Here is a 26,157-nt window from a genome sequence, read left to right on the forward strand (position 1 = left end):
CATTTTCAAATCCGTTTAACTATGACAAAAGTTAATGGATTTTAATTTATCTATAATGAATTTTATTGCATTTTTCACGTACTTTTCAAAAATGTATACGAAATTTAAAAAAAAAATTTTTTAACCCCTTTTTTTTCAAAATCAACCCTTATTTTTCGATTTTCACCCCTTCGGGTATTTTTTTTTTTTTTTTATTTTCATTGGAAAGCTGAGGTTTTTTCCGATGAGCTATGTAAATATGAAAATGGGACAACAATAATTTTGTGAGAAACAGAATATTAAAGTAGGCGGTGCCGATAAGGGGTGTACCTGGAGATCATCTTTGAGGATTTAGATAGGCACCGCCTAATTTAATATTATGTTTCTCACAAAATTATTGTTGTCCCATTTTCATATTTACATAGCTCATGGGAAAAAACCTCAGCTTTCCAAGAAAAATAAAAAAAAAAATTCCCGAAGGGGTGAAAATCGAAAAATAAGGGTTGATTTTGAAAAAAAGGGGTGAAAAATTTTTTTTTTTAAATTTTGTATACATTTTTGAAAAGTACGTAAAAATGCATTAAAATTCATTATAGATAAATTAAAATCCATTAACTTTTGTCATAGTTATACGGATTTGAAAATGACAATGTTACCCTTAACGTCAAAACTTCAACCCCCTCTACTTTCTACAAATATTTTTTTAATTAGTTTATATTTTAGGGATTTATTACTATCATATAGGACAACAATTTACCAAAGTATGAAGCCAATCCCAGAACATTGACTTTTTGGGCTGGGGCGATTGAAAAAGAATCTCTCATATATATATATATGCTTTCAGTAAAAATCTTTCACAAAAAAATAAACTAGAACAAATGATTTAAGAACAATAGTCCATTAAGTGAAAAATTTTTTGACATCGACAAAACCAGAAAAGTGCTTTTAGAATCGAGCTCTAAATTTATCGTAAAATGTCAATGTGCGTTATATTGCTTTCGAACGTTTAAATTTGGCATTTTAGATTTAAATAGAACTGCACTTTAATTGCTACGGGACAAAGAGAATTTACACTGACAAATCGGTTTTACTTGTTACTTTACATGTATAAACAAATGTATTTAATGACTTCGATTTTTTTTTTAGGAAAATTTAATAGACAACAAAAATTCAATAAAATAAATAAATAAATAATAATAATATAAATATAATATAAATAAATAATTCAATTTTTCAATAAAATATATATTGTAAATTTTAAATAGAATTTAACTTATTAAATTTATTTCAATAAAACAACATTGTTTATTAAAAGGTTTTAGGAAATGGAACGTCAATAAAATTTTGAGTTATTTCCTTTAATTATATGATACCTTATATTTAAATGTTTGTAAGCAATTTGGATAGTATTTAAAATTAGCAATCGGCAAAATGTTTATTTTCATGTTTTTAGATTCTTTATTCATTAATCATGTGTAAGGGAAGTAGAATGAATATTTACTTAAATCAATTAATTTACAGGATGTTAGTGTTAAAGTTAGAATTAATAATTATGGCCAACTCAGCACTAATAGGCAAAGAGTATTTTACAATAATGTTCCCAAAATAATCTCTTTGTTGAACTGATCAATATAAAAATTCTTTTATTGTCACTACTGATACTTTTTGGAACTCTTTTCTGTGCTCTATAATAATAATAATATGCCTTCTTACTTAACTGTATTGTTGAAAATTTGAAATTGATCTCATGGTTTCTTCTAAAACTTATTCTAATTCTAAATTTTGACATCAATACAATGATGCAAACTAAATTCGACTTTAAAAAATTTTTTTGGTATATTTCAATTAAAAGTGTAATCGCGACACTATTAGAGACATTGTTTTTTTACCATCATTTCTGCAAATGGATACCACAAATCCTTTCTTTCAATCATAAAGAAAAATACCACTTAGACAATGATTTATTAAAGAGCAAGAATAAAGTAGCCGCAAAAGATAAATGTAGCATGGCATAAAAATAGTAGAAAGAATATCGTCAGGAAGCATACTCCTTTTTAGAAATATCTATACACTTTTCAATTTGCGTTAAATATCACTTATGTGAACATACAGAGATTATTGCAATTTCTATTATAGCGGACTTATACCAAAAACACATCATCATTGCTTATTGTTTTACATTAACTGATGGAGACTTAATTGAAATCGGATTTTTTAATTTCAAAAACTATATATATATGACAAAAGCACATAGTAACAAAAGATTAACAGCTTTGTGCGTTATAAGATCAATTATATGAGAATAATGATATGTAAATTAACAAAGGAAGGTCAAAACAATAAACATTGAAGCCCAAAGCAAAACTATTATGCAATAGAAATAGGATTAGAATGGTAATCGGAATTGTGTATTCCCGTGCAGAAATTATGGTCTGGGCCTCTCAAGGCCCTTCCCAGTACGCCTGGATTCTGGCAAGGGCCTGACATGGCAAACTGGCAAGGCCCTTGTAATGGCTTGAGATGGATTTGCAAGGATTTGCCCTACTTAGGGATGAACTTGCCTTTATTTGTAAAAGAAAATATGTCAGGAAATTTAGTGTCTTAAGATTTTTGGGGTTAGTTTTATATTAGAAATCTTGTTTTCGGAAAAAAAGGCGGATCCTATATATGGTAAACAAATCTTTAAAAAGTTATTAGATTTTCATGAATCTTTTTATCTAAGAATTTTTAGAAGTGTAGTTTATAAATTTGTAATCATTTCTTAAAAATTCAAAATAGCGGATGCAATATGACAGGAATTTTTAAAAATTTAACTTCTTAGAAATTTTGTTGAAACTTTCAGAACTCTAAGATGTCGGTGAAGTTCACGCAACATTTATGATCAATGATTGAGAAGAGAAAATATTTTTCTATGCAAATTATTATTATTTTTGATCTACAAAATTTTTTGCAACTTTTTTTGATCAATAATTTTTTGAAAAAAAATTTATAGACAAAAAATTAGTTATTACTTTTTTGAGTAAAAAATATATTTTTTTTTTCCTATCGTTGATCATAAACGTTGCGAACTTGCTCTAAGCAAATTACACTTTTATTTTACAAAACGATTCTTATATGTTTATTCTCCTTATATTTCGTTAAAATTCGAATTTAAATATAAAGCTATTTTTCATATTTTATTTGAATTTAAATTTTATATATGGATGAACGTCTTCTTTATAGCCTCGTGAATAGACGATCAATGTAAACGTAAATCGATCTCCTTCTCTCTCTATATATGTATATATCAAGTATATATTTTATCCTTCTTGAAAAGCTAGGGATCGGATAAAAGTTATTGTTACCGATTGCTTATTCTTCTTTTTTTTCAATATATGTGAAACTGATTTATTTCTACATTCATGTGAGAAACAATAATGAAAAAAAAAAATTTTTTAAATTATCGGTTTTTCTTTTGACAATAAAATATTTGTCATAAATTATTTACACTTTATTTTAAAAAACTAAAAATTTTTGAAAACTATTTAAATTTATATACTATTCGTCTGATTCATATTCTTTATCAAAAAGATTTTTTTTTTTACACTTTTGAAACATGTCCTGAGTAGAGTGATAAATGTGTGAAGCACTGTAACGTGGTGCTTGCTTACATTATAGATATTGCATATGGGTCTCTATTTTATTTATAGATATTACGTGTCAGTGTAAATATTAGAAATTTTTTTATTTTTATGTAGCTATATAGAAAGAAAATAAGAATTATTAAAAGAAAAAATGTACAATAGACAAAATTTGTTTATATAAATTAAAGAGATATTGGAAAAATATTTTTATGTCTCTAGCTTATTTATTAAATTTTTTTTTATAAATTTATATTTATTTAAAAAAATATATAAGAGTAAGAATTTCTGAAACGTGCCACCTGAACCTGAAAAAATTTATTTTTTGTTAAAATGTTATTTTTCTTATAGTATTTTATATGCACAATCACCCCCTAAAACGATTTTGCAAAAAAAAAAATTTTTGTTGTTATGAACAATTTAATATTTTTGACCCTTTTTTTATCACCCCCAATATAGTGTTAAAGTTTATGCAGACTTTAGTATATTTGACTTTAGAAATATGCAACCCAATTTACAGAGAAGTTTGAAAAAAACATTGAAGAGGAGTCATTTTTAAATTTTGCCGCTTGAAATTGGATGCGCGCGATGATTTAAGTCATCACGTGATAGCAGAAAAGGCATGTTGGAAACCATTTTGGTTATACGAAATCAAAACATAACCCCAAATAATCATCGTATTTGACATTATTAATAAAAAAACAAATAGAAATAAAAAATAAATAGTCATTAAAAGATTATAATAATGATAAGGAAAGACGTCGTTTATTTTTTATAGAAATTTTTCTATCAACCTCTCAAAATTTTTTGACGGATTATTCATTGTTGCGATAATCGTGGTAAATAGAAAAATAATTAAAAATAAATAATAATAATAATAATAATAATAATAATAATAAACATAATATTTCTCTTCCACATCACACTATGTAGATAAAATTGCCAAACACTTTTTCACTAAATTTTTATTTTAACTTTTTTATCATTATTATAATCTTTTAATGACTATTTATTTTTTATTTCTATTTGTTTTTTATTAATAATGTCAAATACGATGATTATTTGAGGTTATGTTTTGATTTCGTATAACCAAAATGGTTTCCAACATGCCTTTTCTGCTATCACGTGATGACTTAAATCATCGCGCGCATCCAATTTCAAGCGGCAAATTTAAAAATGACTTCTCTTCAATGTTTTTTTCAAACTTCTCTGTAAATAGGGTTGCATATTTCTAAAGTAAAATATACTAAAGTCTGCATAAACTTTAACACTATATTGGGGGTGATTCATAGTCAAATAATCTAACTGTATATATATATATATATAGTTTATTTTCTATATATTTTCTTATATAGTTTAAACGTGAGTACTGAAAATAATTAATATATTACTGAATGAGCGTAATTCTATTGTTTTATGAAGTTTCATCATAACAATATTATCTTCTTCTTTTTTTAATAATAAAGTTGTCCATTACAAAAGGTATAAAAGCGACTATGTCAGTAATTCAAGATGTCACAGTTTGATACATGCCCTTAACACAAAGCTTCTTGATGAAAGGCGATTCATGAGGTGATAAAACAACTCTAAGACCAGGATGCTGGAAATGTTAGGAATCCGTTTACGGGGCTAGAGTTGGCTGATAATAGAGGTATATAAGGTAGGAGAAAAAGAGCAAATACATGAAGTATGAGTGTATGTTATAGGCTATTGCTCACATAATATCAGACGATACGTTATAAAAAGAAAAGAGTGGAATAGAGAATGATATAGAGAAGAAAAGAAGGATGAGAGAGAAAGAGAGGGACAGAAAGAGAGAGTATAAGTAAATTTACAAAGTAACTCGAGAAAAATATTTTCTTTAAAATTTCTCTTCAACTTTATTTTTTTTTTGTCATATTTTTTAATAGAAATTCAAAAATTGTTTTTCTATTAAAAAAAACTCTGCGTATGTAATATAATTTTCCAGTCAGTAATTTTTTTAATTACATTTAAAAATAAAAATTCTTTTATACATTAAAAATAGAAACGCAAAGATTATGTTTTGCATTTTTTGAAAGATATTTAAAATAACTAGGTTATAATAATGAAGAACAATTTTTTTAACAAATTTCCGCACTAATTAAATTGTTTTATATTGAGAGGAAAATCACAGGTGAACTGTTTCCTGGCATGTATTCATAGTACGCGTAGAGAATTTGCGCTCGTTTTATGATACTCGTAAATTATACAAGGTACCTTGTTATATGGACAATTGGCATACGCATTAAAAATTTCCATAAAAAAAAAGTTTTTTTTTTAAATATATATGAAAGAACTTATTTACATGTTAAAATAAATGTTGTTAATTAATTTCAATGTTTAATATAATATTTTTGAGGGAATATTTTTTATACCACACACAGTGTGGTTATCGAATTTTTCCTTTGTTTCTGTATATAAAAAAAAATTTGTATTCAAAATTTATATTTTGAATTTAATAAAACAATAACCGAAAAAAAGAGGTAGAGTCAACCATTTGACATCATGCAGGAAATGTATTTGGGCTTTGATAATGTAAAATAATAAAAAATAAAAAATATTTATTCAACAATGCCAAGGACTTATATTTCCAGTTTTTTCTTGCCCATACCTAATTTTTTATTTACATTTTATCCTAGCCATTTACTTAATCTCTTCTTGCAAATTCTTACAATGATTACATTTCATGACTTTCCCGCTCTTTCCAAAATTTTTTTTTTAAATTTTACCGCCTTAGCCACAATCCAACTTCTACTTTCTTTCGCAATCGGCATTTTAGAATTTCTACTTTATCAACATTCACTTACCTTTTCTTGTTCACTCAACCTAACCTAAAATGCTCATCTTACTTTTTTCTTCTTCTTACTATTAACATCCTCACTCTTTTTCACATACACTTCCATCATTCACTTTTCCTTCTCTCCCCAAACAACTATACTAACGATTCTTCAATATTATTGCCTAAAATTTTGCCCAAAAACACGTGCACAACACAATATAGTAGGGAAATAGTGTCAGGGTTGGACACTAGGCTTTTTTTTAAATAAGAACACTAGCGCCACCTGTGTGCGTACGTGACGAATCTTCTAGCAGTGTAACCTAACTTTTTGTGGCATTACATTTTTGGAGAATCAAAAGTAGCGTCTCCTGTGACTTCGGTGCAATCGAAGAGACAAAAAAGTTTTGTTTGACTTGTGAATAAACCTAAAAAATGTGTAAAAAAAGCAAGAATTCGGCAAGGTAAGCTTATTGAATGTATTGTGGGGTACATAATTTAAGAAGAAAAAAAATGAAAAATCGAATCGCGACACATGTCTGGTTATGGTTAGCACAATTCGAAAATGATGCTTCTAGTTAGGGTTGGACACCCATATTAATTATGAATTTGACACAATTTATAAACAAATTTTATTTTATTGATATTTCAGTGCAAAATTGTGCCAAAGATATTAGAAAAATAATACTTAAATTGTATAAATTTTGTTTATCATTTCATTGAGTTATTTGGAACAATAAAGCGTTATTTTTTGTAATTTGAGTTCATTCCTTTTTTAAACCCATGAAGCTTTACAATTTGTAAACAATAAGTAAAGATAAACATGAAAAAATAAGAATAAAAAACATTACAAATGTTATTTTACGTTTTTACCAATAATGCGTTTCGATTTTCAAAAAGTGTCCAACCCTGGCTAGATTTTTTTTTTAAATGTTTATAACTTTTTTAATTTTGGACCAATCAATTTACGGTCTACAGCAAAAGTGTTCCTCTTTTGTAGATCTTTCCACCCATATACCACAATTGACTGAATTTATCTAAACAAAATATTTATAAACAAAAAACCAAAACTGTGTCCAACCCTGACACTATTCCCCTACCAGAAACGCGAGACGGAAAATTATCACAAACTGAAAATAAAGTTTTAGCAATTAAGTAAATATTTTTATAATTTTCAAAAAGAATTCTAGAATTTTTTAATCTTAAAAAAAAATTCTTGGGTGAATTTCTGAGCTAATTTAATTATACTTAACGAATGAAAATAAAAAATCGTTATTGTATGATGTTCATGGTAAATAGAAAATTTAATTATAAATATGACGCGCTTTGAAAGAAAGGGACCTTAGAAGTAGAAAAATATAGGTTATGTTTTGAAATTTTAAATTGTAAATAAAAAAAACAGTTAAACTTTTAATATAGAAATAATTGATATTTAAGTCTTTATTACATCCAAAATATTTAATAAAAACTGATTTTAATTTTACAAAAGTAAAAAGAAACTTTTAATCAAGGTAAAATTACCGTAAACATAACCTATAATTCGTTTTCTTCTAAGGTCCCTTTCTTCAGAGCACGTCACAAATAAAAAAAACACTACTAATATAAAGCATCTCAAGAATATTTAAATTGAGAATAGTGATGCTTGTGTACTAAATTCTCGACAATTATTTTCATTTCACAGTACAGGCTTTTAAGATTAATTTTATAGCACTAGCTGTATTGATCTGAGAACAATTAAAATTTCACTTCAAGTAAACAATTTTATTATTATTATTATTATTATAATTCATTAATGTATTTATTTAATCAATATTTATTTTTATTAGTTTAATTCATCGGATTATTATAATTAGAGGTGTGTTATATTTGTTTCAGCCAGGAGCTGAATCATTGATTGAATCAGAGCACATCATTATCATTCTCGTTGTTTTCTCATTAATTGTTTTTGGCCTTTGCTTCACTTTCGTATTCAATTGCATCCGAAAACTTGTTCGAGATCATCGTATAATAAGGGTGAGTTAAACATGATACCTATATATATATATATTAATTATATAAATGAATATAATTTTTAAAATAACTATTGATAAGGAAGATTAAAATATCATTTTAATGAATGAATTCTTTATATTTCAATTTTTGTTTAAAATTATTATTCACACGAGACTACTGCAATTTGAGGAAGAATAATTTTAATATTGAAATTTATTATTTCAATTAAAATTTATTATTACAATATCAATAATTCAAATTCAAATAAAGACTGTAAAATTGTTTTTCATTCGATTCTACTCCAATTTGAGACTGATTTATATATTTTTATATCGTTATTGAAATATAATTATAATTAAAATTAAATTGGCGGAAACACGCTCGGTTAAAATTGTACTTATTGTTGTTTACTTATTGTAGTTTATGTATATTATATATATAATTTATGATTTAAATTAATATCTTATTAATATTGTATAAAATTTATCTTAATTTTGATCAGTTTCATTGAAGGATGAAATGACAATTGTTAAATATTAGATTTTTTTTATTATAATTATGAAAACAATATTAATTATATTATATTATAATATTTTTTTTTATCTTAAATTATATTATATTATATTGATGTAAATTGTCCCACAAACACATGTAGATTTTGCAAATTTTTGAGAAAAATATTCGTAATAAATCGAAATACTTTTTAAAATATCGGTTTTTATTTTTATTATCTATAGTAAACCGTTATAAAGAGATTCTTCTTTGATTTTACATATATTACTAGTTCTCCGGAATAATGATGTATTTGAATTAAATAATGATGTTGTTAAACGAATGACAGGTGAACCTAGAGAATATTTAAGTATAGATTCATCTGAAGAAGATGAAAAGTGTGACACAATAACTAACTTAATACCAATTGAAGTATTAAATATTTTAACTCCAAATGGACTTCCTCCTCACAAATTAATATTAAAGATTGGTGCAATTGTGATACTTTTAAGGAATATTAATTTAGAAAGAGGTCTTTGTAATGGAACAAGACTAAAAGTTATTAAAATGGGTAGTTTTTCTATTCATGCACAAGTAATAACGGGAAATTATAAAAATGAGATTGTAATTTTGCCACGAATTACATTGTCACCGTCTAACGAAGAAATACCATTTCAAATGTCAAGAAAGCAATTTCCAATAAGGCTTGGATTTGCTTTAACAATCAACAAATCTCAAGGCCAATCTTTCCAAAAAGTAGGGATATACCTTCCTTCACATGTTTTTAGTCCGTGACAATTATATGTTGCATTATCAAGAGTAACTTCAAAATATAATCTTAAAGTATTATTATATAAAAATTCAAGTATTACACTTAGCGAAAAAGGAATAAAAAAAAGATAGGCAATGAAAAAGAAATTTATGTAAGAAACATTGTTTACCAAGAAATAATACAATAATATTTAACACATGTTTTAAAAAAATTCGACTACGAAGAAATCTACTAACTCTACTTTATAAATAAATTAATTCATTGAATTGGAAATGGCTGCGCTGAACTGTAACGGCAGCGCCATAAAAGAATATTATAATTATTATTATACTGATCATATCGCATGGAAAGGATTAAAAAACCATTTAAAAGAAAAAAATATATAAAATATAATCAAGTAATAACAAAAACTGTAAACTGGCTGCGCTGAGTAGTAACGGCTGCGTAACATAACGAAAATAATATAATAAATTATAATAATTTATTAATAACATCACTCATATGAAAATGAATTATAAAAAATTAATTTAAAAATTAATAAGAAATAAAACAACTTACGATAATTGCAGAATGGATGCGATGAATAAGTTAAAACATATTATAACTTTACATTATTGTAAATGAAAATTAAGTATTAAAAATAAAAAAAATCAATATTTTTCTAAGTCCCTAATTTTTTTGGACTTATAAAAAAAAATAGTTTGTAAGATTTTCTAACAGCATATATGCAAAGTATTTTGATTTATTTGAAAATAATTGAAAATAGATTTTTCAAGGACGGTGTCGAGGTCACAGGGTCGGTGTCGTTTTTCGAAATTTGTTAACTTAATATAATAGAAGATGTTTCGTTTTAAATTAAGAAATGTTAAAATTATTAAGTTAAAAACATTTGATTTTAATGACACTTAAAATTAGACACAATATTATAGGTTACTAACTAAAAATTGAAAAAACAACAATAAATAATAAAAAATAATAATAAAAAATTGAAAAAATCAAAAAATTCTTAAAAAATTGCAAAATAACCCTTTTTCGGGTTAAAATTGAAAAAAGATGTTACATAAAAATAGTTTGTAAGATTTTCTAACAGCATATATGCAAAGTATTTTGATTTATTTGAAAATAATTGAAAATAGATTTTTCAAGGACGGTGTCGAGGTCACGGGGTCGGTGTCGTTTTTCGAAATTTGTTAACTTAATATAATAGAAGATGTTTCGTTTTAAATTAAGAAATGTTAAAATTATTAAGCTAAAAACATTTGATTTTAATGACACTTAAAATTAGACACAATATTATAGGTTACTAACTAAAAATTGAAAAAACAACAATAAATAATAAAAAATAATAATAAAAAATTGAAAAAATCAAAAAATTCTAAAAAAATTGCAAAATAACCCTTTTTCGGGTTAAAATTGAAAAATAACCCTTTTTCGGGTTAAAATTGAAAAAAGATGTTACATAAAAAAAGTTTGTAAGATTTTCTAACAGCATATATGCAAAGTATTTTGATTTATTTGAAAATAATTGAAAATAGATTTTTCAAGGACGGTGTCGAGGTCACGGGGTCGGTGTCGTTTTTCGAAATTTGTTAACTTAATATAATAGAAGATGTTTCGTTTTAAATTAAGAAATGTTAAAATTATTAAGTTAAAAACATTTGATTTTAATGACACTTAAAATTAGACACAATATTATAGGTTACTAACTAAAAATTGAAAAAACAACAATAAATAATAAAAAATAATAATAAAAAATTGAAAAAATCAAAAAATTCTTAAAAAATTGCAAAATAACCCTTTTTCGGGTTAAAATTGAAAAAAGATGTTACATAAAAATAGTTTGTAAGATTTTCTAACAGCATATATGCAAAGTATTTTGATTTATTTGAAAATAATTGAAAATAGATTTTTCAAGGACGGTGTCGAGGTCACGGGGTCGGTGTCGTTTTTCGAAATTTGTTAACTTAATATAATAGAAGATGTTTCGTTTTAAATTAAGAAATGTTAAAATTATTAAGCTAAAAACATTTGATTTTAATGACACTTAAAATTAGACACAATATTAAAGGTTACTAACTAAAAATTAAAAAAACAACAATAAATAATAAAAAATAATAATAAAAAATTGAAAAAATCAAAAAATTCCTTAAAATTTGCAAAATAACCCTTTTTCGGGTTAAAATTGAAAAAAGATGTTACATAAAAATAGTTTGTAAGATTTTCTAACAGCATATATGCAAAGTATTTTGATTTATTTGAAAATAATTGAAAATAGATTTTTCAAGGACGGTGTCGAGGTCACGGGGTCGGTGTCGTTTTTCGAAATTTGTTAACTTAATATAATAGAAGATGTTTCGTTTTAAATTAAGAAATGTTAAAATTATTAAGCTAAAAACATTTGATTTTAATGACACTTAAAATTAGACACAATATTAAAGGTTACTAACTAAAAATTAAAAAAACAACAATAAATAATAAAAAATAATAATAAAAAATTGAAAAAATCAAAAAATTCTTAAAAATTTGCAAAATAACCCTTTTTCGGGTTAAAATTGAAAAAAGATGTTACATAAAAATAGTTTGTAAGATTTTCTAACAGCATATATGCAAAGTATTTTGATTTATTTGAAAATAATTGAAAATAGATTTTTCAAGGACGGTGTCGAGGTCACGGGGTCGGTGTCGTTTTTCGAAATTTGTTAACTTAATATAATAGAAGATGTTTCGTTTTAAATTAAGAAATGTTAAAATTATTAAGCTAAAAACATTTGATTTTAATGACACTTAAAATTAGACACAATATTAAAGGTTACTAACTAAAAATTAAAAAAACAACAATAAATAATAAAAAATAATAATAAAAAATTGAAAAAATCAAAAAATTCTTAAAAATTTGCAAAATAACCCGTTTTCGGGTTAAAATTGAAAAATAACCCTTTTTCGGGTTAAAATTGAAAAAAGATGTTACATAAAAAAAGTTTGTAAGATTTTCTAACAGCATATATGCAAAGTATTTTGATTTATTTGAAAATTATTGAAAATAGATTTTTCAAGGACGGTGTCGAGGTCACGGGGTCGGTGTCGTTTTTCGAAATTTGTTAACTTAATATAATAGAAGATGTTTCGTTTTAAATTAAGAAATGTTAAAATTATTAAGCTAAAAACATTTGATTTTAATGACACTTAAAATTAGACACAATATTAAAGGTTACTAACTAAAAATTAAAAAAACAACAATAAATAATAAAAAATAATAATAAAAAATTGAAAAAATCAAAAAATTCTTAAAAAAATTCAAAATAACCCTTTTCGGGTTAAAATTGCAAAAAGATGTTACATAAAAATAGTTTGTAAGATTTTCTAACAGCATATATGCAAAGTATTTTGATTTATTTGAAAATAATTGAAAATAGATTTTTCAAGGACGGTGTCGAGGTCACGGGGTCGGTGTCGTTTTTCGAAATTTGTTAACTTAATATAATAGAAGATAAGATGTTTCGTTTTAAATTAAGAAATAGTAAAATTATTAAGTTAAAAACATTTAATTTAAATGACACTTAAAATTAGACACAATATTATAGGTTACTAACTAAAAATTAAAAAAACAACAATAAATAATAATAAATAATAATAAAAAATTGAAAAAATCGAAAAATTCATAAAAAATAGAAAAATAACCCTTTTTCGGGTTAAAATTGAAAATTAACCCTTTTTCGGGTTAAAATTGAAAAAAGATGTTACATAAAAATAGTTTGTAAGATTTTCTAAAAGCATATATGCAAAGTATTTTGATTTATTTGAAAATAATTGAAAATAGATTCTTCAAGGACGGTGTCGAGGTCACGGGGTCGGTGTCGTTTTTCGAAATTTGTTAACTTAATATAATATAAGATAAGATGTTTCGTTTTAAATTAAGAAATAGTAAAATTATTAAGTTAAAAACATTTAATTTAAATGACACTTAAAATTAGACACAATATTATAGGTTACTAACTAAAAATTAAAAAAACAACAATAAATAATAATAAATAATAATAAAAAATTGAAAAAATCGAAAAATTCATAAAAAATAGAAAAATAACCCTTTTTCGGGTTAAAATTGAAAATTAACCCTTTTTCGGGTTAAAATTGAAAAAAGATGTTACATAAAAATAGTTTGTAAGATTTTCTAAAAGCATATATGCAAAGTATTTTGATTTATTTGAAAATAATTGAAAATAGATTCTTCAAGGACGGTGTCGAGGTCACGGGGTCGGTGTCGTTTTTCGAAATTTGTTAACTTAATATAATAGAAGATGTTTCGTTTTAAATTAAGAAATAGTAAAATTATTAAGTTAAAAACATTTAATTTAAATGACACTTAAAATTAGACACAATATTATAGGTTACTAACTAAAAATTAAAAAAACAACAATAAATAATAATAAATAATAATAAAAAATTGAAAAAATCGAAAAATTCATAAAAAATAGAAAAATAACCCTTTTTCGGGTTAAAATTGAAAATTAACCCTTTTTCGGGTTAAAATTGAAAAAAGATGTTACATAAAAATAGTTTGTAAGATTTTCTAAAAGCATATATGCAAAGTATTTTGATTTATTTGAAAATAATTGGAAATAGATTCTTCAAGGACGGTGTCGAGGTCACGGGGTCGGTGTCGTTTTTCGAAATTTGTTAACTTAATATAATAGAAGATGTTTCGTTTTAAATTAAGAAATAGTAAAATTATTAAGTTAAAAACATTTAATTTAAATGACACTTAAAATTAGACACAATATTATAGGTTACTAACTAAAAATTAAAAAAACAACAATAAATAATAAAAAATAATAATAAAAAATTGAAAAAATCGAAAAATTCATAAAAAATAGAAAAATAACCCTTTTTCGGGTTAAAATTGAAAATTAACCCTTTTTCGGGTTAAAATTGAAAAAAGATGTTACATAAAAATAGTTTGTAAGATTTTCTAAAAGCATATATGCAAAGTATTTTGATTTATTTGAAAATAATTGAAAATAGATTCTTCAAGGACGGTGTCGAGGTCACGGGGTCGGTGTCGTTTTTCGAAATTTGTTAACTTAATATAATAAGATAAGATGTTTCGTTTTAAATTAAGAAATAGTAAAATTATTAAGTTAAAAACATTTAATTTAAATGACACTTAAAATTAGACACAATATTATAGGTTACTAACTAAAAATTAAAAAAACAACAATAAATAATAAAAAATAATAATAAAAAATTGAAAAAATCGAAAAATTCATAAAAAATAGAAAAATAACCCTTTTTCGGGTTAAAATTGAAAATTAACCCTTTTTCGGGTTAAAATTGAAAAAAGATGTTACATAAAAATAGTTTGTAAGATTTTCTAAAAGCATATATGCAAAGTATTTTGATTTATTTGAAAATAATTGAAAATAGATTCTTCAAGGACGGTGTCGAGGTCACGGGGTCGGTGTCGTTTTTCGAAATTTGTTAACTTAATATAATAGAAGATGTTTCGTTTTAAATTAAGAAATAGTAAAATTATTAAGTTAAAAACATTTGATTTAAATGACACTTAAAATTAGACACAATATTATAGGTTACTAACTAAAAATTAAAAAAACAACAATAAATAATAATAAATAATAATAAAAAATTGAAAAAATCGAAAAATTCATAAAAAATAGAAAAATAACCCTTTTTCGGGTTAAAATTGAAAATTAACCCTTTTTCGGGTTAAAATTGAAAAAAGATGTTACATAAAAATAGTTTGTAAGATTTTCTAAAAGCATATATGCAAAGTATTTTGATTTATTTGAAAATAATTGAAAATAGATTCTTCAAGGACGGTGTCGAGGTCACGGGGTCGGTGTCGTTTTTCGAAATTTGTTAACTTAATATAATATAAGATGTTTCGTTTTAAATTAAGAAATAGTAAAATTATTAAGTTAAAAACATTTAATTTAAATGACACTTAAAATTAGACACAATATTATAGGTTACTAACTAAAAATTAAAAAAACAACAATAAATAATAATAAATAATAATAAAAAATTGAAAAAATCGAAAAATTCATAAAAAATAGAAAAATAACCCTTTTTCGGGTTAAAATTGAAAATTAACCCTTTTTCGGGTTAAAATTGAAAAAAGATGTTACATAAAAATAGTTTGTAAGATTTTCTAAAAGCATATATGCAAAGTATTTTGATTTATTTGAAAATAATTGAAAATAGATTCTTCAAGGACGGTGTCGAGGTCACGGGGTCGGTGTCGTTTTTCGATATTTGTTAACTTAATATAATATAAGATAAGATGTTTCGTTTTAAATTAAGAAATAGTAAAATTATTAAGTTAAAAACATTTAATTTAAATGACACTTAAAATTAGACACAATATTATAGGTTACTAACTAAAAATTAAAAAAACAACAATAAATAATAATAAATAATAATAAAAAATTGAAAAAATCGAAAAATTCATAAAAAATAGAAAAATAACCCTTTTTCGGGTTAAAATTGAAAATTAACCCTTTTTCGGGTTAAAATTGAAAAAAGATGTTACATAAAAATAGTTTGTAAGATTTTCTAAAAGCATATATGCAAAGTATTTTGATTTATTTGAAAATAATTGAAAATAGATTCTTCAAGGACGGTGTCGAGGTCACGGGGTCGGTGTCGTTTTTCGAAATTTGTTAACTTAATATAATATAAGATGTTTCGTTTTAAATTAAGAAATAGTAAAATTATTAAGTTAAAAACATTTAATTTAAATGACACTTAAAATTAGACACAATATTATAGGTTACTAACTAAAAATTAAAAAAACAACAATAAATAATAATAAATAATAATAAAAAATTGAAAAAATCGAAAAATTCATAAAAAATAGAAAAATAACCCTTTTTCGGGTTAAAATTGAAAATTAACCCTTTTTCGGGTTAAAATTGAAAAAAGATGTTACATAAAAATAGTTTGTAAGATTTTCTAAAAGCATATATGCAAAGTATTTTGATTTATTTGAAAATAATTGAAAATAGATTCTTCAAGGACGGTGTCGAGGTCACGGGGTCGGTGTCGTTTTTCGAAATTTGTTAACTTAATATAATATAAGATGTTTCGTTTTAAATTAAGAAATAGTAAAATTATTAAGTTAAAAACATTTAATTTAAATGACACTTAAAATTAGACACAATATTATAGGTTACTAACTAAAAATTAAAAAAACAACAATAAATAATAATAAATAATAATAAAAAATTGAAAAAATCGAAAAATTCATAAAAAATAGAAAAATAACCCTTTTTCGGGTTAAAATTGAAAATTAACCCTTTTTCGGGTTAAAATTGAAAAAAGATGTTACATAAAAATAGTTTGTAAGATTTTCTAAAAGCATATATGCAAAGTATTTTGATTTATTTGAAAATAATTGAAAATAGATTCTTCAAGGACGGTGTCGAGGTCACGGGGTCGGTGTCGTTTTTCGAAATTTGTTAACTTAATATAATATAAGATAAGATGTTTCGTTTTAAATTAAGAAATAGTAAAATTATTAAGTTAAAAACATTTAATTTAAATGACACTTAAAATTAGACACAATATTATAGGTTACTAACTAAAAATTAAAAAAACAACAATAAATAATAATAAATTATAATAAAAAATTGAAAAAATCGAAAAATTCATAAAAAATAGAAAAATAACCCTTTTTCGGGTTAAAATTGAAAATTAACCCTTTTTCGGGTTAAAATTGAAAAAAGATGTTACATAAAAATAGTTTGTAAGATTTTCTAAAAGCATATATGCAAAGTATTTTGATTTATTTGAAAATAATTGAAAATAGATTCTTCAAGGACGGTGTCGAGGTCACGGGGTCGGTGTCGTTTTTCGAAATTTGTTAACTTAATATAATATAAGATGTTTCGTTTTAAATTAAGAAATAGTAAAATTATTAAGTTAAAAACATTTAATTTAAATGACACTTAAAATTAGACACAATATTATAGGTTACTAACTAAAAATTAAAAAAACAACAATAAATAATAATAAATAATAATAAAAAATTGAAAAAATCGAAAAATTCATAAAAAATAGAAAAATAACCCTTTTTCGGGTTAAAATTGAAAATTAACCCTTTTTCGGGTTAAAATTGAAAAAAGATGTTACATAAAAATAGTTTGTAAGATTTTCTAAAAGCATATATGCAAAGTATTTTGATTTATTTGAAAATAATTGAAAATAGATTCTTCAAGGACGGTGTCGAGGTCACGGGGTCGGTGTCGTTTTTCGAAATTTGTTAACTTAATATAATATAAGATGTTTCGTTTTAAATTAAGAAATAGTAAAATTATTAAGTTAAAAACATTTAATTTAAATGACACTTAAAATTAGACACAATATTATAGGTTACTAACTAAAAATTAAAAAAACAACAATAAATAATAATAAATAATAATAAAAAATTGAAAAAATCGAAAAATTCATAAAAAATAGAAAAATAACCCTTTTTCGGGTTAAAATTGAAAATTAACCCTTTTTCGGGTTAAAATTGAAAAAAGATGTTACATAAAAATAGTTTGTAAGATTTTCTAAAAGCATATATGCAAAGTATTTTGATTTATTTGAAAATAATTGAAAATAGATTCTTCAAGGACGGTGTCGAGGTCACGGGGTCGGTGTCGTTTTTCGAAATTTGTTAACTTAATATAATATAAGATAAGATGTTTCGTTTTAAATTAAGAAATAGTAAAATTATTAAGTTAAAAACATTTAATTTAAATGACACTTAAAATTAGACACAATATTATAGGTTACTAACTAAAAATTAAAAAAACAACAATAAATAATAATAAATAATAATAAAAAATTGAAAAAATCGAAAAATTCATAAAAAATAGAAAAATAACCCTTTTTCGGGTTAAAATTGAAAATTAACCCTTTTTCGGGTTAAAATTGAAAAAAGATGTTACATAAAAATAGTTTGTAAGATTTTCTAAAAGCATATATGCAAAGTATTTTGATTTATTTGAAAATAATTGAAAATAGATTCTTCAAGGACGGTGTCGAGGTCACGGGGTCGGTGTCGTTTTTCGAAATTTGTTAACTTAATATAATATAAGATATCAAATTTGAAACGAATTGTTGCAATTAAAATCAGAATTTTATTTAATTTAATTTTATTTAATATTTACGTAAATATAATTACTTTTTATCTTTAAATTAAAGGTTTAATTTAAAAATAAATAAAAATGATATTTTTCTTCATATGAAATGCAGTATGTATTTGAAAATAGTTTTTCAAATTGTTTATTTCAAAAATGTTAATAAAAAATTGTATTCTTCATGTCTAATTAAAGATATAAAAATTGTTTTATATTCCACATACATTTGTGAGTATAAAACCGTTGAGAAAAAAATGTCACTTAATAAGAAATAAGTTAATTAACGAAAATTATTTATTTATAGAATTTTTGAATAATAACAATAATTATGTTATCTATTATATATAATAATTACGAGTAAGGCAACTATGAAGTTAAACGCTATAATTGTGCATCGTTTTCAATTACCTAACTTATTTCTTATTAAGTGGGATTTTTTTTCTTAACAGTTTCATACTCAGAAATGTATGTGGAATATTCAATATTTTAAAAATTTTTAATGGAACATAAAGAACACAATTTTTTATTAACATTTTGTAAATAAACAATTTAAAAAAAACTATTAAAAATAAAAAATTTTTTAAAAGAAAAATTATTTTTGAATACAGTATTCTATGACGAAAAATAATTTTTTTTGGATTTTGAAAATAATCAAGTGGAATTGAAGAAAAAAATTTATTTATTTATGATTGCTAAAAATTGCAATTGTTTATCATTTTAAAAAAACAATTTTTTTTCATCTAAAAATTTCAATTTCGATCACTTGAGAAGTAAAAAAAAATTTATTTAACATTGAAAATGAAATTTTTTTTTATTTTAGGTAATCTATTTGAGAAATTCTGACCCATTTATCAAGTAGATGAATTGAGATTAATAATGTTCTATTATATATTATTATACCGAAATATATTAATTTCTAGTTTAAAAAGTTAATTCCATTGTGGGTTGAGTATAATATGCCCTTGAATTTAAACAAGTAGTAATTTCAAATTCACATATATATACATTCAATTTGAGTGTGTGTGGTACTTTTCCATAAATCCTAGATTAGTTTCAGCTATTTGAAAATGCTTCCACAATCCACAAATGTAACTATTTAGCTTAAATATCTTACTCAGTATCTAAATATGAACAATAAAATAAAACATGAATTTATCATTTCTCATCAACTTCAAATTATCTCTGGACATATTGTTTACAGTTGTTGTACAAATTTTATGTTTTTGATATTTTATAATGTAGCCCTAAGGACAAGTAGAATGGTAGCGATGCAAAAGCATGTACATATTTTCTAAATCTAGTGTGTGTGTGAAGAAAGTCGTTTAAATGTTTTATTACATTATTTCGTGATAAAATTTAATTATAATGAAAATAAATTCAAGAATCTTTTATAACCCAATTGCGTTGGCCGTAAGCTGATGTAACTAAGTTCTTTACTTTAGTACCAATCAATATTATAGTAGGTGGTAAAATTCAGGGAATATTCGACACCTTTTACGATTTCTCGTTAAACACTTAAAAGAACATTATATAACTATATGTTTACACACTTTTTCATTCCAAGTATCAGTAAAAATTAATTATTAATTTTTGATCAAGTGTTTTGTTTTTGCCAACAAAAATTTAAAATATATATCAAAATTCATTTGTAAATACCTAAAATAAAATTAATAAACAAAATAATAAGATTAGAAATATAGATGAGAGATTCTTTTTCAATCGCCCCAGCCCAAAAAGTCAATGTTCTGGAATTGGCTTCATACTTTGGTAAATTGTTGTCCTATATCATAGTAATAAATCCCTAAAATATAAACTCATTAAAAAAATATTTGTAGAAAGTAGAGGGGGTTGAAGTTTTGACGTTAAGGGTAACATTGTCATTTTCAAATCCGTATAACTATGACAAAAGTTAATGGATTTTAATTTATCTATAATGAATTTTAATGCATTTTTACGTACTTTTCAAAAATGTATACAAAATTTAAAAAAAAAAATTTTTCACCCCTTTTTTTCAAAATCAACCCTTATTTTTCGATTTTCACCCCTTCGGGAATTTTTTTTTTTATTTTTCTTGGAAAGCTGAGGTTTTTTCCCATGAGCTAAGTAAATATGAAAATGGGACAACAATAATTTTGTGAGAAACAGAATATTAAAGCAGGCGGTGCCTACCTAAATCCTCGAAGATGATCTTTAGGTATACCCGTTATCGGCACCGCCTACATTAATATTCTGTTTCTCACAAAATTATTGTTGTCCCATTTTCATATTTACTTAGCTCATGGGAAAAAACCTCAGCTTTCCAAGAAAAATAAAAAAAAAAATTCCCGAAGGGGTGAAAATCGAAAAATAAGGGTTGATTTTGAAAAAAAGGGGTGAAAAATTTTTTTTTTTAAATTTTGTATACATTTTTGAAAAGTACGTAAAAATGCATTAAAATTCATTATAGATAAATTAAAATCCATTAACTTTTGTCATAGTTATACGGATTTGAAAATGACAATGTTACCCTTAACGTCAAAACTTCAACCCCCTCTACTTTCTACAAATATTTTTTTAATGAGTTTATATTTTAGGGATTTATTACTATCATATAGGACAACAATTTACCAAAGTATGAAGCCAATTCCAGAACATTGACTTTTTGGGCTGGGGCGATTGAAAAAGAATCTCTCAGATATGGAAAAAAAAATCGGACAAGTGTGAGTTACACTCGCATTAAAACCGAGGGTTCCGTACCATTAAACATAAAATTTAAGGGGGTTAAAGTGTGAAGGCAGGTGGAAAAATTCCAATTTTGCTTAATTTTTCCTGTAATGTGAGCATGAAAACACATAGGATAGACACATATTCACATAGATCGAAAATTATCAGTTTTTCCTTGAAAACGCTATGATAATCAACTCCAATCGTTCTCGCTATATTTTTTTTGTAATCTATACAAGTAAAAATGTATAAAAAATCCCTTAAGATAAAATTTTCTTCTTTTTTTATTCGAAAAATCCATGATTTTTTCTAAAAATATTCGCTATATTTTTCCTGTAATCTACACGCCAAAATACATATGTGTACCAAATTTCAGCCCAGATAAATTTGTGTGGCCGCTAGGGGGGGGGTATATGCCTTGCTTCACTAGTCTCGTTAATAGGGTTCCCCCATCGTTTACAAAAACCCTAATATTTAACATTCTGTGCAATTTAAATAGCAATAAAATATTATAATAAAATCGACTAAATTTTTTCAAGTCAGACTATATGGGGCATTCTACGAAAAATTTTTATTCAAATTTTTTTTTTGCCTGGAACATTGTTTTCGAAATCTTTATGAAAAATAAGAGAATACGTATTTTTTCTTTTTTGATTTGATGAAAGTTACGGGAGTTATGAATTTTTTAAAATTAAAGTTTACATGAAGAAGGTACTTTTCAAACGCATTTTTCTTCATTAAAACGAAAAGATGGAAAAAAAATGTGCCATATGAAATTTGTTGGAAATTTTTCAAATTTTTTATATATGCAATAAAAAAAGAATATATTTTTAGTGGAAATGCCCAAAAAGTCAAAATTAAAAAAAATATTGATTTTTCTCAAAGAGAGACACCATGAATTTTCAATTTTTTTTTTTGCTTGAAACTGCTTTTTTATAAATGTAAAACATAATTTCACTCCATTTTTATTCTAAGTCATTTGTTTTCTCTATAGTACTTGAATGTTTTTTTTTTTGACAGATGTGTAAACTATCAATAAAAATATACGTAATTTTAAATTATTTATTTTCAATGTCTTCAATAAACATTTTTCGTGATCGCTGTTGAAATCCATTCAAATTAAAAGCACATCTTGTTAAAAGAAATTTACGCAAATTAAATGCGCAACTATTTAACAAACTTTAATCATAACCCAAAAAAATGTTTTGGTTAATAAATCTATTGTTTGTAATAATTGTAGAATGAAAATTATAAAATCAAACATAAGTTTTTAAAAAGTACACTTTTTAGTTTTTTATTTAATTATTTAAATTATATTTAATTTATACTTGTTATAATATACATATAGGGGAATAGTGTCAGGGTTGGACACTTGGCTTTTTTTAAATAAGAACACTAGCGCCACCTGTGTGCGTACGTGACGAATTTTCTAGTAGTGTAACCTAACTTTTTGTGGCATTACATTTTTGGAGAATCAAAAGTAGCGTCTCCTGTGACTTCGGTGCAATCGAAGATACAAAAAAAGTTTTGTTTGACATGTGAATAAACCTAAAAAATGTGTAAAAAAAGCAAGAATTCGGGAAGGTAAGCTTATTGAATGTATTGTGGGGTACATTATTTAAGAAGAAATAAAGTGAAAAATCGAATCGCGACACATGTCTGGTTATGGTTAGCACAATTCGAAAATGATGCTTCTAGTTAGGGTTGGACACTTTATACAGTTAAGGTTAAACACCCATATTAATTATGAATTTGACACAATTTATAAATAAATATACAAATAAATATACAAATAAATTTTATTTTATTGATATTTCAGTGCAAAATTGTGCCAAAGATATTAGAAAAATAATACTTAAATTGTATAAATTTTGTTCATCATTTCATTGAGTTATTTGGAACATTAAAGCGTTATTTTTTGTAATTTGAGTTCATTCCTTTTTTAAACCCATGAAGCTTTACAATTTGTAAACAATAAGTAAAGATAAACATGAAAAAATAAGAATAAAAAACATTACAAATGTTATTTTACGTTTTTACCAATAATGCGTTTCGATTTTCAAAAAGTGTCCAACCCTGACTGAAAAGTCCAACCCTGACTAGATTTTTTTTTTTTTAAATGTTTATAACTTTTTTAATTTTGGACCAATCAATTTACGGTCCACAGCAAAAGTGTTCCTCTTTTGTAGATCTTTCCACCCATATACCACAATTGACTGAATTTATTTAAACAAAATATTTATAAACAAAAAACCAAAACTGTATCCAACCCTGACACTATTCCCCTACAATTATTTCAAGCTCTCTTTACTCAACTCGAAAATTTGAAATACTTCTTAGATTCCAAAAAACGCTACTTTCTAATATACGAGAAAAAATTCTTTATTTATTAGAGATTGTATTGCAAAAAAAAAAATTGAAAATCCATGGTGTCTCTCTTTGAGAAAAATAAATATTTTTTTTTAATTTTGACTTTTTGGGCATTTCCATTAAAAATATATTATTTTTTTATTGCATATATAAAAAATTTGAAAAATTTCCAACAAATTTCATATGGCACATTTTTTTCCATCTTTTCGTTTTAATGAAGAAAAATGCGTTTGAAAAGTACCTTCTTCATGTAAACTTTAGTTTTAAAAAATTCATAACTCCCGTAACTTTCATCAAATCAAAAAAGAAAAAAATACGTATTCTCTTATTTTTCACAAAGATTTCGAAAAAAAATGTTCCAGGCAAAAAAAAATTTTGAATAAAAATTTTTTGTAGAATGTCCCATATAATAAAATATTCTTCGTATATCTATTTTCAACATCGTTGAAACGATAAAGAAACGAAATAAGCATTTTGAGAGTATTGGATAACGTTTTGACATTTGAGGATTATATTGAAATATGTTTGTATGATTTTAAATTATGGATGAAATTGAGATACATATCAATTCATTTTTTTTTATTATTATTATTAATAATATTTTAACTATTTGTCTGCCTACAAAAAAGAAAAGCAGCTGTTGTGTTTTTTCACTTTTGTTATTGCTTTGATTTAGGTTAAAAAGTATTGTGCATTATTTTTATTTTGAAATTATTAAAATCACCAACTAACTTATGAGTACATATATATATATATATATATACGATTCCAAATTAAAAGTCACGTAAAATTATAATATGAAAGACTAAGAAGGCAATTATAAATGTTTGTGTAAATTTGTATCTTCAAAATTTCTTACTCTATATAGCAGTTTCTACTACTTGTGACAGTTTATTTTCAGTAAATTAGAGGAAAGAGCTCAACGAAAGCAACATAATGATGCGCATGATAGAGATATAAAATTTAAGTACCTCTTTTCATAGCACTTAAATATCTAAAATGAACTTTGAAGTTAATTTTGGACTTTTTTGTAAATGACATACAATAAGAATTTATTGTCATTATTAACTATTTAAAATTTTTTTTTATCTAAATAAAATAACAAAATATAATAATTATAATAAAAATTATAGTAATACTATTATTTTTTTTTTTTTTATTTAGGAAATTTTGGAAAATCTGCTTAAAGATACCTTGAATCCGCATTTCAAAGTTATATGGGGTTGGTAAAAAAAAAAATAAAACAGTTGGCAAATTACTACCAGCTGTGACCTACAAAAACCCATAACTCAAATTTTTTAAAAATTGGCTAGATTTACTTAAAACTCGTTCCTCGGGGTTTTTTTTAGTGTCGCTGATTACAAATATAAAGTCAAATTTTCAAAATCCAAAAAAAAAATTTTTGAAAAAATTTCTGCAATATAGAATCCGCTATTTTGAATTTTCAAAATCTGATTCAGATTTGTAATCAGCGACTCCGAAAACTCCTAGATACCAAGTTACGTGAAAATTAAAAAAAAAATTCAAAATTTGTCCGCCATATTGGATCCGTTATTTTGTATTTTCAAAAGGACACCGCACTTTTCTTTCAGCAAATTTTTCTGAGTCTGCAGTTTTGTAGTTTAAGGCCTCCTGAACAAAAAATGTTAATGACAAAATTCAAAAAAATGGACAGTTTTTGAGCTACTGTAGCTCAAAGTTGAAAAATAATAACATAATAAGTAATGTTTTTTTGACCACTTTGACCCGATTGAAATTTGTGGCAGCTAGAGTGTCCACCGATTTTTAAAATGTAGTTTTGAGAAAAACGCATTTAAAGTTTTCTTAACAGTTTGGTCATGATTAACAATGATTAAATTGAGCTGCCGGATCAAAGAAGGGCACATAACTAATGTAATTCAAATGGGTTATGTGCTCTTCTTTGATCCGGCAGCTCAATTAAAAATTACCTCTAATCAGCTACGCCGGGTCCATATAGCATATCATTTCTATGCCTATAAGGTGTACTTTTTAAGCAGGGTGAAAATTTCTCAACTGAGCCACCTAAAACTGACTTTTCAAATTTAAAATATTTTTTTTCATAATTTATTGCAGAAAGCCAAATTAAAAACATTCCTGAAATGCGTTTTTAAAAAAATTAATTTTTTAATTATTTATTATTAATTGAATATTTTGTTACCTTTCTACTAAATTTGCAATTACTCTGTTGCTTATTAATGAAATAAAAATTTCTCATCGTAACATTTTTTTGTGCTATACGTATAATTTTTTTTGTTACATTTTTTTACA

General features: G+C 24.3%; 1 protein-coding gene across 1 annotated transcript in view; it reads left to right on the forward strand.

The window, feature by feature from the left end:
- The window catches only part of LOC127286283 (uncharacterized), a 266,689-nt gene that overhangs the window by 228,328 nt on the left and 12,204 nt on the right, over positions 1-26,157 (forward strand). The window contains exon 8 of the mRNA XM_051312661.1: positions 8,272-8,409. Within this exon, the coding sequence (XP_051168618.1) occupies positions 8,272-8,409 (138 nt within the window). The remainder of the gene's footprint in view (positions 1-8,271; positions 8,410-26,157) is intronic.

This window comes from Leptopilina boulardi, unplaced genomic scaffold (genome assembly GCF_019393585.1).
Source record: "Leptopilina boulardi isolate dan_hultmark-lab unplaced genomic scaffold, ZJU_Lbou_2.1 LbouV2_352, whole genome shotgun sequence".
Lineage (NCBI taxonomy): Eukaryota > Metazoa > Arthropoda > Insecta > Hymenoptera > Figitidae > Leptopilina > Leptopilina boulardi.